Here is a 16,072-nt window from a genome sequence, read left to right as displayed (position 1 = left end):
TTCAATTACTTTTATTATAAGTATGCGCAACCATAGACTAGACCATTCAAGGTCACCACTGTCAAAAAATTCAAATAATGCGATCAATAATGAACTCTATTGTCATAATTAAAAGGTACATTCTCACTTATCACTATACAAATTAACGCGCGTAAATAATACTTCATATTCCACGGAGAAACGAGGCTATTGCATTAAGTATTTATTTCCAGCATTTTATAATGGTAAAGAATAGTGGATATTATAGTTTATTTATTTTCTCAATGAACATACCATTATTATTAGCGATCTTCAAATTAACCTATAAAACTTAGTACTTTATTGTAAAGTAGGGAAACCGTTGGCCTCTATGTAGCTGTCTCTCTCTTACATAGCGCAAATAATGAAACACAAATGTAAATCCATTCCACTCTCCTCTATTTGACACGCTGTGTTTTGTTGTGGTAATCGCACAGTTCGTGTTGCAATGATTGGATCATTCATATACAAATACTACATTATCGAATCAAAGCAGCAATGGATTTGTAATGAGTGTTTTAAACGCACGCTCGTTTGGCCAAAGTCCAAGACCGCTCCCTCGCTAGGCGTCACGTCACCGCTTCTTTCTTTATCATTGTGAAGGCAAACTTAACGTAGTATGGCCGTCATTTGGAAGTATTCACAGTTTTACTTCCACAAAGAATACGCGATAAACATTGCACAGAGCGAATTAAGAAAGACATTTATTAATAAATTCTTTACGCGAGTGACATAAACATTGAAGGAGCAGTGAAATAATATTAATTGTTTTTAATTCGGTCGCCTTCTGTTTTCTAATTTTTCACGGATTTCTTGTTTTTATCCAAAATGTGGCTAATCAGTCAACCGAACGGAGTGATCCAGGAGGTGAAGGCAGAACCCAACGCCATTGGGCAGCAGTGCCTGGAAAGAGTAAGTGCATTTTATGCTTATTTTTCAAAAAAACATTGAATGTTTTGCTAATTTTTAGCTGTAAATTTGACAACACAGAGCCTGTTTTTTTTTTAATTTCGGATGTTTTGAGGTCGAAGGACATGTGCCAGCCCTACATAATTAACCCTTAATTAACCAAACGATAATTCTTCAAAAAAAAAGAAAAAAAATTGTGCAATTGTGGTAATTGTGTTAAATCCTTACACACAATGTTATTTTTAAGTTTACAACATTAGTAAATTACCGGTTTCAAGGGGATTTTTATCAAATGGTTTTAATAATGAAGACCGTGCTTCTATTAAAATTACAATGCTAGCTGTAGAAACACGTTGTCGACGTCAGACTTACCTTGCGGACTTTGGACCCGGCTGCGATCACGCTCTCTTGCCGTGCAAGTACCAAACTTTACATTTTTTACGTTCAACATTTACATTTGATAGGTACATAGTTGGTAAAATTTCAATCGAATGCCAATAGTTTTTACTTTAGGGCTTTTCGTTTCATCATACGGATGGGCTATGGTATACACCTGTCTGTTAATGAGACCATTAGTGTCTAATTTTTGACACGTTATTAATTTAGTTATAAAGTGGTTTCATTTCACATCTGTAACCAGTTGTTTACTGGAATCCTATAAATCATCAATTCAAATTATAACCAGAACTTGTAGGTAAATACCTACCTAATTATTGTGTATAGTGTACATACTAACGTTTAAGGTGCATTCAGTAATATTGGATGCCGGTTAGGAAATTGCTAATTTCTACTAATCTACTAACACTTTCTATTATATCAACAGTAAGCATAATTAAGTGCTTCTGGTTAGCCATTTTCGAAATGAACCCTCCGACAAAGTATACCTATAGTATTAATACATTATACCTACTTCATACTTAATTATGTCTGTAGAAACCTCAAAACTTGATATCTAAAAGACAAACCTGAAGACAGACTTGGTTTCTACTCGTAGGTCCCGAAATACCGTGATTGTTTTGTTTTGACTGGTCCAACCTAGATATTTGGTAGTAAATTCCTTGAAGTCCGATTACGGCGCCAAAACGGTTCATTTCGCTGGCCGGTGGCCAAATCAAAATTATTTCACAGGCCACTTTAAAATTCAGGTTGGTTTTCAGGGAAATAGGTACCTATTTCGGTTTTGCACCGACCTACTTGTAGTATTCTTATAAAACACAAGCATTTCATTTCCATTAGTGTTGAAACTTGAAAGATAACCAGGAATGACAGACGACGTCAAGAATAGGTACTTACCTACATTTTTGCCTTACACCTATCTAGGAAAAAAGGAGAGTCAGACCAAGCTAAATTAGCAGCGGGTTTGATAGCCGAGACGCTGCAAGTGTTAAGTAAACGTAGGGTTGCCAGATGGTCGGGATTTGGCGGGATTCTCCCGATTTTTAGCATGTGTTCCCGATTCCCGACAAAGTGTAAACTGTCCCGAAAAACAGCTTCACGTTATAAAACAATAATTTCAAGTCCCAAACTGTCGTCAAGCGAGCGAGTTGACGTAGGGCCAATAATGTTAAATATCGTTGTTTTTAATACAATTACTTTAATTTGAATGTATTTTTTTTCCCGAATTAAGTCCCAAAATCCCGAAAAATTTATATTGTTTCCCGATAATAGCGCCTTTCGATCTGGCAACCCTAAGTAAACGTCATAGTTTCAAACAAGTTTGACGTATAAATTAACACTAGCACCGTCTCGGCTATCAAAATCGCGGGCAAGTTAGCTTGGTCTGACTCTAAGAAAGATATTAGTTATTCAGCTTTCGTTTATGCAAAAGTAGCAATCTCATCTGCCCCTGCAGAAAAATTTCTCCAATATTGATCCAAAGAAATTGTCCAGATTTCCTTGCTCTTGAGTGTACATGGCGTTAACTGCATGTCGCGCATCTTAATACCTACCTATAAACGTTTTGACCATGTCCTTTGATCGATGACTAGGCGGGTATTTACCTACTTACTTGATCAATTCAAGTTTTATGAGAAAACGGACTTCCTTGATTGTAGAATTGTAAATGTACTTACCTATTTTTAAAGCGGATTTCAATACGAGGCTGGAATTTACACCAGGCAATTGGTAATCTATCAATTTCGTTCAAGTACTTACTTACGGTAATATGTACTTACTTAATGTAAGTAGATACCTACATAGGACAGGATACTTAGGAATACCTAATGAGTAATGTAGGTATCTACTTATCTTAAAAGTTAGTCCTATAACTCATAAACATGCGAGCAACATGACAAAAGTAGCACTCCTGTTATCCCAGCTCAAGGTACCTACTTAAACTTTAGAGCAATTACAGTATACCTACTTACCTGGTACTAAGTATCATTTACCTACAGGAAAACCACGAGTAAAATTGCAAACTGTGCTGTTCTGCCTGTTCTTTAAACTTCCTGGTCCATCAGAAACCCTATATCAAACTTCCTCAACCATCCATAGCCTGAAAATAACCCAAGGTATTACCCAGAAGGTTATAATTGTGTAATTTTTTATCTGAGTCATACGCCATTTTGATTTCTCGTAACTGCTTCTCACCGGCGATTGTGCGTCGGGTCCAAAGTCCACCAGCTGGCCGTGTAATTCTTATTGCCTGTCGAATTTCAACGAGTCAAACGCTCCATTGACCCAGTATACGCGAGATATCCTATTTGTAACGGATCTCGAGCTCACATTTACGCTGGTTCTGCTGAGCGTTCCGAGTCGCCTGCGCTCGGTAGGCGTAGGGAGTACACGGCTTGTGCGTTCACGTGGCCGCTGCGTGAAAGAAATGAAAACGGTTCTCTAATCTTAACTAAACATTTGAAGTTCGAACTTTTTTCACTCTTTTGTTTAAATTTGTGTGCTTAACTGCCGCTTTATTTTAAGTCGAGAGCGTTTTAATTTTTACGGTTGTTAAGTACCTGCCTACGTGCCAAAAATATGGAAGACAATTAACATTTAGAACCGTCCATGTTTTGTATGTAAATTAATACCAGAACTCTCTTTTTTTAAGTTCTTAGGTATTTTGGAGTAGTATTTTTGCTGCAAGCAGGTCCATTCAGCTGCTAACGCAAACTATAAGCACGACGCATTACATAATGCTAAAAGTAATTGGACTGCTCATTCAGACCGGTATTCCCTACATAGCCACTAGATTCTATGATCTATGCTACCTGCGCAACAGGTTTGCTTCCTAGCAAAGTGGTTCAATAAGTAGGTACCAACCTACTACTTAAGTTATAAATGAATAAAACAGACGGAAGAATCTAATTTTACTCTCTTCATTGGTGCCCCAAAAGGGTTTCTAGTTCTACAATACAATGTACAACTTTTCGAAAGTGCGAAGTGTACGAACCGCGCCCGCAAGCAATAAAGAACTCTATTGTAGAATGAATACAGTTTGAATTGCCTTAAATAATGCATTTAACCTTACACGATGCTAACACGCCTAGCAGAGTCCAAAGTCCAACCCGAGCGGTATATTTAACTCAATTCGACTGTCTCACCGACTTTATTAGACAAGGGTTACAGTATATTTAGTACCTACACGTTGAAACTGCCCTAGATTCTTGGAATAGGTAAAGAAAACAAACGAATTGTTAGCAGTTTCACAATCGACCCAAATCGGTATTGCGAAATAGCATTGACATCGAAAATCACAAAACTGCGTGATGGACACGACTCAACCTAGAAAATACAGAATTGTGGAATATGCAAGCAAGTTTTAGACTAAGTCGTTGGACATTGGCTTGATTCAGTAAATGATCCTTGCCTTGGCATTTATGTGAGTCTAAACTAAATCTATATTGGTAGGTTAACCTAGGTACCAATATCTTTAGATTTAGGATTTATCTTTAGATAGGTAATCCTATCGTTACTAGTTTTTTGCAGTAGGTATCCGAAACACACTCGAAGCTTCTATTCAATTTAGTTCGCAAAAACTAGACGAATTGTTAATTGCTTTGCATTTGAACTTTCCAATTGGGCCGGTGGACTTTGGAGCCACACGTCACCCGGCCTTCTGTTGTAACCGTACCGACGTTGTTTGTCACAATATCCTTCGGCGTTATGATTGCCTGGCATGCCGACGCGCTGTGGGTACAAAGGTAAACCACGATTTTATGAGTACAGGAATGATAATGATACTGTTTTGTGTTAGTAGTTAGACGAATTGTAGGTTGTTTCGTAATGATTACAGCTTACAGCTAAAAGGTCTTGCTTCCCCTCTGGGTTGAAAGGCCATATTGTAATCTATTGCACAAAATCTGAGTACGTCAAATCATTAAAGTTAGTTGCAAAGACATCTTTATCTTTGCAACGTGATAGTGATAGCTCAAAATCTCCACTCGAAGGATTCGAAAATCTGGAACAGATATTCCTGCACAAGTTTTCTGGTTGCATAAGGATTCTCGGTCTTAAATGACTTTACGGACCCATCCATCTGGTTTCTCAGAACTTTCTCTCACATTACTCATTCGAAACAAAAACTTATGCACATGTTACGTGATCCCTTCGCTAGGCATGTGGATATGCAAAAATACGTTCGTAAAAGCGATCAAAGCAAACCTAATAGTCCTCCACTTAAAAGAAGTAATCTATGTAGGTAGAACATTTTAAGCAACATCGAATAACATCGGAATCTGTAAAAACGTCATGCTTTGACAGTTAATATAACATGAACATGACGTTTTGACAGTTTCCGATTTTTAACCGATTTCATAAATACAAAAACAGGAGGTTATTAATTCGACGGTATGTTATTGTGTTTGTTACGCCATTACTCAACCCATTATGAATTTGTTTTGATCATTTGAATGATTATTTTTTTCTTTACAACTTTATATTTTCGAACAGAAAAGGTAACAACAATTTGTCACCGCAACATGTTGTTCTTATTGTACCTACTTCGATTTTGAGTATAATGAAACAATCTCTTTGCAATGCCTCAAACGATCTTAGAGAATCTTTTCCTCAAACATAAAAACTTTATTTCACCACACCAACCCGAAGCAAATATTCAATGTAAAATATCAAACAAAATCAAATCCAAATGAATGTTATTAAATATTTATAATCCAAAATCATCATTTAAAAGTCAATTCTACCAGCAAACATGAGAAAACAACTCAAAATTTGCATTTGATTACTTTGCCTCACATGTGGATACAATGCAACTTTGCTATTCGTTTTTGAAGTGCAAAGTAATTCTTTCCGAGCTGGTGTGGTGAAAACTTTATTTTACCGTGTCTCTAATAATACCTTAGTGACAACATAATGATTTATATAGAATTCTCAAGCTGACCATGTGGCTATAATTATATAGCCTCAATTCTTCACAGAGGGGTTCCGTTTTTACATCTGTTTAAATGATGCATCTGGAGCATTTAGCACTCATCCCGCAAATTTAGAACAAGAGGTTTATTGCGAAAGAGATTTGGCGGTTCCGATTCTGAGCACAAAAATGTTGATGAATGGTATATTAAGGTGTATTCGGGTAATTCAGAATGTCGGATAATTCCGAAATTCAGATGAAAATCATCCAATTATCCGACAGTTTACGACATTCGGAATTACCCGAATACACCTTAAATGTTGTATGTAACTATGTAAGGTGCATTGGTGGAACTTCGGAAGCTTTCGCTACTGCAACTCTTACCGCATCTTGCTTACTGTTACTACAGTAGGACTAGGTACTACTTAGTTTATTAGATACATATTTGCCATTTTCAAAATAAACCCTATCGCACTTACCCCAATGCACCTTAGGTCATTTTTATAGCATGTTCAATAAAATAACAGGCAAATTTAGATACTTATCTTCCGTATTTTGGCCTTTAGTGTTTAAAAAAGGAAGTGTAAATTAGTCAGTCTACTCGACTTTAGCACGAGGAGACTCCGTGATCGAGGACCTTGGCTCACATACCATTATCTTACCTTTGCTGGCTTCTATGAGCGCAACTATGTATTTGAAAACTCGGCTAACTGTGTACTCTTGTCTTATGAGAATAAGGTCTACAATGCAGTTTATACTTAGCGCGGCAAATTATGGTTAGGTGTTGCGAAAACCTTTGGATTACATTGTAAGCGTTCAAAATGAATTCTGGACGTTTTTGGGCATAAAATACAAGTAACGTCGTGAAGCAATGTAAAGATAAACTAAGCATTTTCTGGAGTTTCTTTGAAGAAAAGTCAGTAATATAATAGTCCTATTGTTAATATAGTAAAAATCCCCCTTTCTAATATAGTCGCACCAAACAAAGTCTGCAGCGGATTTGATAGCCCACGCAGTGTAAGTGTTATGTATACGTCATAATTTCATAATCGCTGCAGACTTTTTACGGTCTGACTATAAAACTTCATAACATTGTTAATTATTATTCCTTTTTAATAAACGCAATTTTAAAAAGACGCGCGGATACTTAATGACACAATTATCAAGGGCTTTTACGAAAAACGCCATTTATGGGACCACATGCATATTTGAATCACGGAATAAACTGAACAAGCATACTATCACTGCACCAAATCGTGTTGAAATCAATCCTTTAAAGTTTATTACAATAAGGCCTATAATAAGTGCATAAAACATATTAAATGTGATAGTAAGTATATCGCGATGAACTTACATCAATTAATCGTACGAGTAACACCAAGTTATCGGTAATTAATGTTACCAGGCACTGATAGCCCAAGACGGTACCTTGTCACTTTGACCCGTGCGTACACAATCTTACGTAACCGGTAGATAATTTACTTCGATAAGGTTCTTCGATTACGGTATACAGTTCAGAATTACAGGATACGTTCGGTTTTGTGATTTCGTCATTCACTCTTATATGGAAGAATGAGAGGTGTCTTATAGGAAATTTAGACGTTATTGATATAGGTTTTAGGTTGAAATTTGGTTAAATTGTTGTTTTCATACGATAAGACCGGCCATACAGGTCATCGCTAGAATGATAATGTGACACATACCTAATATTGTTTGTAAAATGGATGTGGTAAAAAAGCGATAAGTTTAGCAATTAAGATAACTCCCTGGCAACATGGCAACGGTAGGTACTGATACTACTGATAATACTTCCACATGCCTTCTTCTTCCCTTATATGAACAAATCCAAACATCTTTACGGATTTGTGTCAAGATATTTTCAACTGCATGCGCACAACTGTGACGAGTTGACGACTCCAGTTCACAATCCAACAGTCAGTCAAACACACACACACACACACACACACACACACACACACATACACACACAACAGTCCTTCAAATTCGGAGTTTGAGGCGATTAGTCATTTTAGTCCAGAATATTTTCTCATTTCTCAATTGACTGTCGATAATTTTCTAATGGCTCCTCTACACAATGGGCCAGCGCCGGCCACTCCAAGGGACGCAGCCATGCGGTAGAATGAGATAGCAATATCACTTGCTCCCTCTAACGCATAAATGCGTCCCTTGGAGTGGCCAGCGCTGGCCTATCGTGTAGAGGAGCCATAACTTGTTTACATCTCAACTTCTCAATTAAAACTGTCCAGTATACAAAGCAGTGTTGCCAACTGGGATTTTGAAAAATTGCTAGACTAATGTCTAGATTATGCCAAAATTATGCCAAAGAACTTTATGAAATATGCTAAAAAAATGCTGAAATATTACTTGAAATTTGACACTTAAAACTTAAAACACATACATTTTTCAAATTTGCCGCCTTTTTCTACTGACAAGATCTGCTTGACCAACTTTATATAGACCGTCGACGTCCATTCGTCCACAAAAGTCAAAATTCATATGAAAATATAAAGCCACATAAGGCGATGGCGCATATTGTTGCAGCCAAGTTAGTGCAAACTTGCCTTAGACTAAATTAGGCTAAAAAATATGCCAGATCTGGCATCATTTATGCCAAGTTGGCAACACTGATACAAAGATCTCATTATAGGTATAGTTACTAAGAATCTTGAGCTCATTTCCATTAGGTAGTATAGTTCGTTACTCGTGCGCTAATGATGATGTAGTAATACCTACTACATACATACATTAATGATTTACCTATCACATAAAATATTAGCTTAAAAAGTGTTTACACTTTGTAAACAATAAGACATTGTTTAGTTTACGTCGAATACCCGGCAGTTGTAAAAATTGATTTTACACCTTGTTGTCACAATATAATCTTTTTATTGTTTCCTGTAAATAAAACGTGTACTTATAATATTAACTATACGTACTCACTTTTGTCGCAAACATGTCAAGTATTATGACGTCACAAAGAAATTAAGCATGTTATTTTCTCCTAATCAAATTGGGGATTATACTCTGAACCGGATCTTATTATCACTTTTAATGTTTGTTGATAATGATAATGATAAGATATTTTAATTTGTGCTAAGTAAGCTTGTATCCAAGCGAGGTATGATAAGAATAAGATCTTAAATACTAAATTATCAGACTTATAATTATTGATGAAATTTGAATTATGTTATTTATGTTCTATCCTGATCATTATTAATGACTTCATTATAAGTACATAGGTACCTACTCACATGGACCCTGTAACTGTAACCTATCCATAAAAAAAGTAGTTTCGGAAACAAAGTCAATTGAAATAATATTCTATTCACCTTTTCCAAAAAACTTTTTATCCCTAAAAATATACATATATATATACATGTACATGTATATATCTAAACATAAACATATTTTGTTTTGTATCAGTATGTATAGGTAGATTAGATCGAAGTTACGAAATCTGGAGCAAGGTTACTAGACGATCAATGATTCCAGTAGTATTCCATGTTTACAAAGATATTGGGGACTAGGGAGTAGGGAGAGAGGGGTCACAGACGCATACGCTGCGCTGCTCACGTACGCAACTCCCGCGCACCTTGAGCGTGCGTTTACACGCTATGGTCATTGTAACATGAAGGAAAACTTACTGATACTGCGATTTTTATCTTCTTGCTTCGATGTTAAGGTTGATATTTGAACGAATTTCTTTTTTTTTGGGTAGTAATTTTTGAAGGATTATTTCTTAATAATTGCTGTTGCTTGGCTTTAGCATTTTATCGAGGATCACGAGAAATATGCCAGACTCCCAGTGTATCTATCGATTAACAGAAGTCATAGACCTATATACGTACCTACGTCATAAAGTTGCCGTGTTATTTAATATTCAACCTACTCTATTTCATAATGTTGACAGCTCCAAAAAAAGACAGTCCAAAATGGATCATTTTTTAAGAGTTGTCATGGCCACGCGCTCACCTCGTGGTGATTCCTGGAATACTTCCAAAATGGAGTAGTCATCGTGTCACTGACCAGTCGTAGGATTATTTCAATGTGTATTCGAACGTCCTTGCCAAAATCTTTTGGGGAGTCAATAGCTAACAAAAAGTCAATGGCTTTAAAACAGTCAACAGCGTCTTTTCAGAAGTAACTTAGATTAAAATAAACTTTAGACCTTTTGATATAAAGTCTAGATTTGAAGGGATATTAAGTTGCGTAGACTTAGCTATGTTGACCAGTTGAGTCTTCATTTACATAAGCTTTCTGCTTTACAATAAAGTCAAGATATTCCGAAGGAAAGCTTCAAAGGCCCTTTCACTTGGATCTGGCATTTGATTCAAACGTATGAATTATACCTTTTTGCCATTTCTTAAATAACTGACCTACACTGGAATCCTCTATAAAAACGAAGAACTATTTTCACTATGCAGCTCTAAAAATACTCTCATATTGGCGCAGAACCAAGACTCCAATTTCATAATATTGGAGGTTTTTGCATTTTTCATTCGCAGAATATGAATAATATCCGCATCGGATCGGAAATGTTAATAAGGTCAGGCCAATTGGGAATAAGGTACTTCCTGCTCTGATTTAAATGATAAATTTAAGTAATTGAATGATTACATACAGCAACGTCAGCAATATTTTTATGTACCCTTTTATTGCCGATTGTATGTCCAATTGAGCCTAAACTAAACTCGATGAAGATGCTTGTTTTTTGCCGAGATCCCATAACTAAGTATTCAGCCTAACACTAAATGAACTAACTTTATACCTTACTACAGATACGCAAGTTACCTACTAATTGTTGTTGTTATGTGGACAAAATCTAATACATACGTCATTAAGGCTGACCGCACCTAGTCACTCCCATGAAATGATAAAAAAAATCTAAAAAATATAAATCTAAATCAAATATAAAATCTAAGGTGCAACCGTGTTTAACTTACTAGCTAAAATATCTGATAAACATTTGACAAATAAGTTATTTGCGCGAGTCCAGCAAAACATCAAGATGGCGACGTTATGTTAATATGCGTATGCGCATATTTTACGTGCCCAGTATGGCGAAGGCCGAGCGATGAATTAAACTGTTTATTTTCGCCATATTTGTACAACTTTAATACGCTACAGCGTGGATAAAGAACTTTTTACGGTTAACACCATTATTTACAATTAATGAATGAAGAATTTCGCAGTTGTTGTTTATATGTTACGAACCAAAATATAAAACTATCTGCATACACTCATAATATGAAAGACCATCTAGCGCAGATGATAAAATAGAAAACTATGTCTCCCACGATTCACGATTTAAATTTGGATGATCGCCAGAGCTCCCAACTTCAGCTAAAATGTAGGTACTTTATTACGAGAAAAGACAACGTGGTCTGTCATAAACGAGCTGCATTTTGTCGTCAGGATGATATCAAATTATAGGTATTCTAATTTAGAACATTTTTTATCCCTGACAACCAAAATACGAGTCAATCCTAAAGCAAACGGTACAAATTATGATGTTTGCACAACCTATTAAGGCTCGCTATTTGATAGAATTTCGTAGAACATTCTTAGTCCAAAGTTCGTGTGGCTCGTATCGTTAAATTTCTGGTGAATAGTCCATAATTTCCAGCAGCGTGTGTAGGGCATGCTCCCGGGAATTCCCGAGACTGATTTTTCTCGAGAATTCCCGGGAACGGGCACTTTCAGCCAGTATCGGAACTGGAGACAAAATTCCCGGGAAAATATCGAAATTTCGGGAAATTTATAAATGTTATGTTATATCGATTTATGTCTAATTGCGAATTGGCTACAAGCCAAAATTATGTTGTACATATATATACATATATTCTTTTTCCTAAAACAATACTTTGTTCAACAGAGCAATGGTATATGAGTACGTTTTCTTCGACTGGTTACATTTGTAACAGATTAAGATCCAGTTTAAGTGACAGAGTTTAGATGCGATCAGTTATTTACCGTCAGTGTCATCTGTCCAGTCCACAAAAAAGGCTCGAAAAAGAGATGCTCAAACTATCGAGGAGTCGCTTTACTCACTACAGCGTAGAAAGTTTTGTCCAACGTAATGCTCAGCAGCACGACGGACCAGATTTCCTTGCTCAAAGAGATTATGAAGAAGAAGTGGGAGTACGCCCAAAGCGTTCACTCTTTTTTTTGGACTTCACTAAGGCCTATGACAGCATAGATAGGGACGCTCCGTATGCCATTCTTGTAAATTTTAATATCCCTAGAAAACTAGTAGTACAGCAACAAAAGAGTGTAGGATGCGTGTCAGGGTAGGCGGTGAGCTGACCGAGGAATTCAAGGTGATGACCGGTCTAAAGCAGGGAGATGCCTTATCACCCATGCTCTTCAACTTAGCCCTTGAACATGTTGTCCGAAAAGTGTTAACGTTGGACATAAGGCTGGAATTGAGCGGCAAGCACAAAGTGATAGGGTACGCGGACGACCTGGCTTTATTAGGGGAAAGCCGCGATGAAGTAGTACAGGCAGCCAGTGTCTTGGAGAGAGAGGCCCCTAGGATAGGTCACAGGATTAACCAGTCAAAAACTGAATACATGAAGCGCTACAAAATTACACGAGTTCAGCGCGGAAGTCTCCATGTTGGGGATAGGAGGAGATCAATATTCGCATCTAAAACGCCATGCGATGCAGCGCAGCCCTCCATAAAGTGTTGATGTCCAGGCTTCTCAGCAGAAATACTAAGTTAAGGATATATAAGACCGTTATCCGACCAATCCTTATGTATGGGTGCGAGGCCTGAACACTAACACAAAAAGAGGAAAGTCAGCTCCTCGTAGCGGAAAAAAAGATCTTTCGCAAGATCCTGGGACCTATCAAAAGAGACAACGGCACGTGGAGGATACGGGAGAACCCCGAAATCGAGGAGTTGGTGGCTGGACCCAATATCATCGGCGAAACGAAATCCCACAGACTTCGCTGGTTCGTCACCTATTAAGAATAGGAGAGGATCGGGCTACCAAGAGGTATGCACCTGGGAAAACCGACTGGTAAACCCCGGTAGGTCGGCCCAAGTACCACTGGGGAGACAGTGTGGAAGCAGATCTGCGTCAGCTTTAAGCCGATAATTGGCAGGAAACGGCGCAGGATCGGGAAAAGTGGCGTGCTTTCGTTTCGGAGGCCAAGACCCTCTTTGGGTTGCTGAGCCGTATTAGTTACTTAGTTAGTTGATTCTTAGAAAACGTCTGAATTTGAATATTGACATTATAGATAGGTATATTTTAGTCGAAATATCAACCGTTAAGAATGATTTAGTTTAAACACTAATAGAAATATTAACTAATCATTTGGTTATAATAATTTCAATCAAAATGTTAACTTTATTAATTTTCCCGAAATTTCCCGAATTCCCGGGAATTCTCGGAACTGGTCCTGACCCAATCCCGGGAAATTTGAAACCTTTCCCGAGACTGACATTGCATGCTCTAAGCGTGTGTCAACAGTGACTCAATAACGCCATTTAAGTTGACATTATCAGCTATTCAAATGTAAAGTTGCTCGAATACAACCGTAACATTCAAGACTCCAGTTTTCAAGATTGTTCTAAGAGATTTTGCGATTCTGTCATTTGGTGTCATTGGAACAAATTCGAGTGCAGCAGACAATATTCGGTTTTTTGAAGCGATTGTGCTGGCGGAAAATTAATTGAGGCAGAATTGAAATGAGTGGCATTTTCGACTTTTGTCGATACGTAAGACTCTTTTTAGGTTAGTCAAATGATCAAGGATACAGGCGATTTTCCCTAGACGAACTCAGCAGTTCATGCTGTTCTTGTTTAAGAATAATAATTATTTATTATACGCCACAACGCTATAAATAAAACAGATTAGGCATAAGCTCTTGAATAATCACAAGCGATAAGTTCAAAATAGGCCCAGCTACAATAACAACTAATTCTCGTGACAATTTCCTTGATTGTCGAGTGCATGAAAACAACTGATAGTGTGAACTGCGCAGTACACCTGTGTGTTTTGGTGTCATGGTTGAACCGCCCCCTGTGGATAACAGTTCGATAACAGTTTAAAATAGCCAGTTTATCAAATTAGATTGTTAATATAGACAATTAATACTGATAATTTAAGATGATGATTGTTCAGATGGAAAGCAACGCTATTAGTCATATGCAGTATCATTCATTAAGACTTATTGAGAAAGGAGTTCATCGTATGTTATGATAAAAAGCTGAGTTTAGTATAGTCCTCTACATCTCGTATTCCTCTTGCTTGATATGATACGAACCCGTCTAAATCTACCAGATTTTAAGAGTTAGTTTGATGTACTATTGAGTTTAATACTGATACTAATCGATGAAGTACTTACAGGAACTTAATTTAATATTCTAATGATGAATTGATTGCGCGAGGGACTACGTGACCAGAATCGTGTGTCTACTTAATTACAATAACTATTAGTATAGAAGCAATGATACAAAGTATAAACTTAACGTTAAGTTTGAAGTGAAACAACAAAGGTGTACCAAATATGCAAATATACACATCATAGATGTTATTATTGAAATTTGTGACATTCTTGCGACTAACTGTTCAGATTGACTTAGGTCTTGTACATTTAACAATTAGCACCACCATTTTCGTTACGACTTGGCAGGTATTTACAAAGCTACAGTAAATAGGTATACGAGTACATATGTAAGACGCCACTCGACCTATGCGATTATCATAAAAGCAAATGTTCTCATGTGCCGCGCAAACAAACGAGAAGAGAATAACATCACATGGCAAATAGCAACAGTCTAATCCTACGCAAATACAACCTTTGTTCGTTCAAAGTAACACGACTGGCTTGCGTGATCACTAATCCTTAATACGGAAGTCACAATTAGTAAAGTAATAGTAACAGTAGTAACCCAACATACTATAAAAACCTTGACAAATGGGCTTGCAGAAGTATTAATAGTACCTACTGTTTTTGCTAAACAATCTGGAACGTCTGCTCGTGCTAAATTACACAAGAGATTATGATTGATTTGACTTTTTTAAGCGTTTCAAATTAGTCGGGCTGGTCCGAATTCAAATAATCCAGACACTTTGGTTTCACCTTCACGTGACACGGCGGTAGCAACGGCACAAATATAGCTGATGATGTAATACGGCTAAGTAGGAATATAAAAAGTTGTGAAGACAGTCAAAAGCGAGCCTTTGTGGGTGATAAAAAGACAAGAATTGCATATTATCTTGTTTGCATTCGTTTGTAAACATGGCGAGTTTTTGCGCTGGCGGTATTGATGTGTATTTAAAAATAAATCGAATTGTTAAATCCTTGGCAACACAAAGTATTCCGGCCTTTGTTACATCCTTGGCAGCTCTAGCCTTTGTTCTTTGTATCTAAAAAACAGTGACCTCATATTAACTTTTAAACAGCCCATTAAAATTTTAAACCCAATGTCTTCTTTACATTTTATGGCTGTTGTATCTATTATTGCGCGTGTATAATTCTTGAGGATATGATCAGTCACAATAGAAAGCTGTTCTGTCACGGTAGATAAAAGATGGGTTGGTTATTACCCAAGAAACATCATGGTTATTTGCAACCACGCTCAGTTGCCCATTGCTTAGTAATGCGTAGTTGATTGTCCTATAACCTACTAGCTGTTGCCCGCGACTTCGTCCGCGTGGAATCTTATCTTCAAAATTTTACATCTTTAGTACCTATAATTTTCATATGCAAGTTGTATGAAGTTTTAAGTTTGATGTTGGTTGCTGAAATTACTTTTTTTGTATTCTCATAATAGGTACCTATGCCCTTATACAAAGATTCAAGTTC

General features: G+C 37.0%; 1 protein-coding gene across 1 annotated transcript in view; it reads left to right on the top strand.

The window, feature by feature from the left end:
- The first annotated feature begins 602 nt into the window (after positions 1 to 602).
- Positions 603 to 16,072, top strand: part of LOC134673741 (E3 ubiquitin-protein ligase MYLIP) — a 39,397-nt gene continuing 23,927 nt past the window's right edge. The window contains exon 1 of the mRNA XM_063531757.1: positions 603 to 930. Within this exon, the coding sequence (XP_063387827.1) occupies positions 847 to 930 (84 nt within the window). The 5' untranslated portion in view covers positions 603 to 846. The remainder of the gene's footprint in view (positions 931 to 16,072) is intronic.

This window comes from Cydia fagiglandana, chromosome 19 (genome assembly GCF_963556715.1).
Source record: "Cydia fagiglandana chromosome 19, ilCydFagi1.1, whole genome shotgun sequence".
Taxonomy (NCBI): domain Eukaryota; kingdom Metazoa; phylum Arthropoda; class Insecta; order Lepidoptera; family Tortricidae; genus Cydia; species Cydia fagiglandana.
Note: the sequence above shows the minus strand (reverse complement) of the source record. Positions and strands in the feature narration are given on the sequence as shown.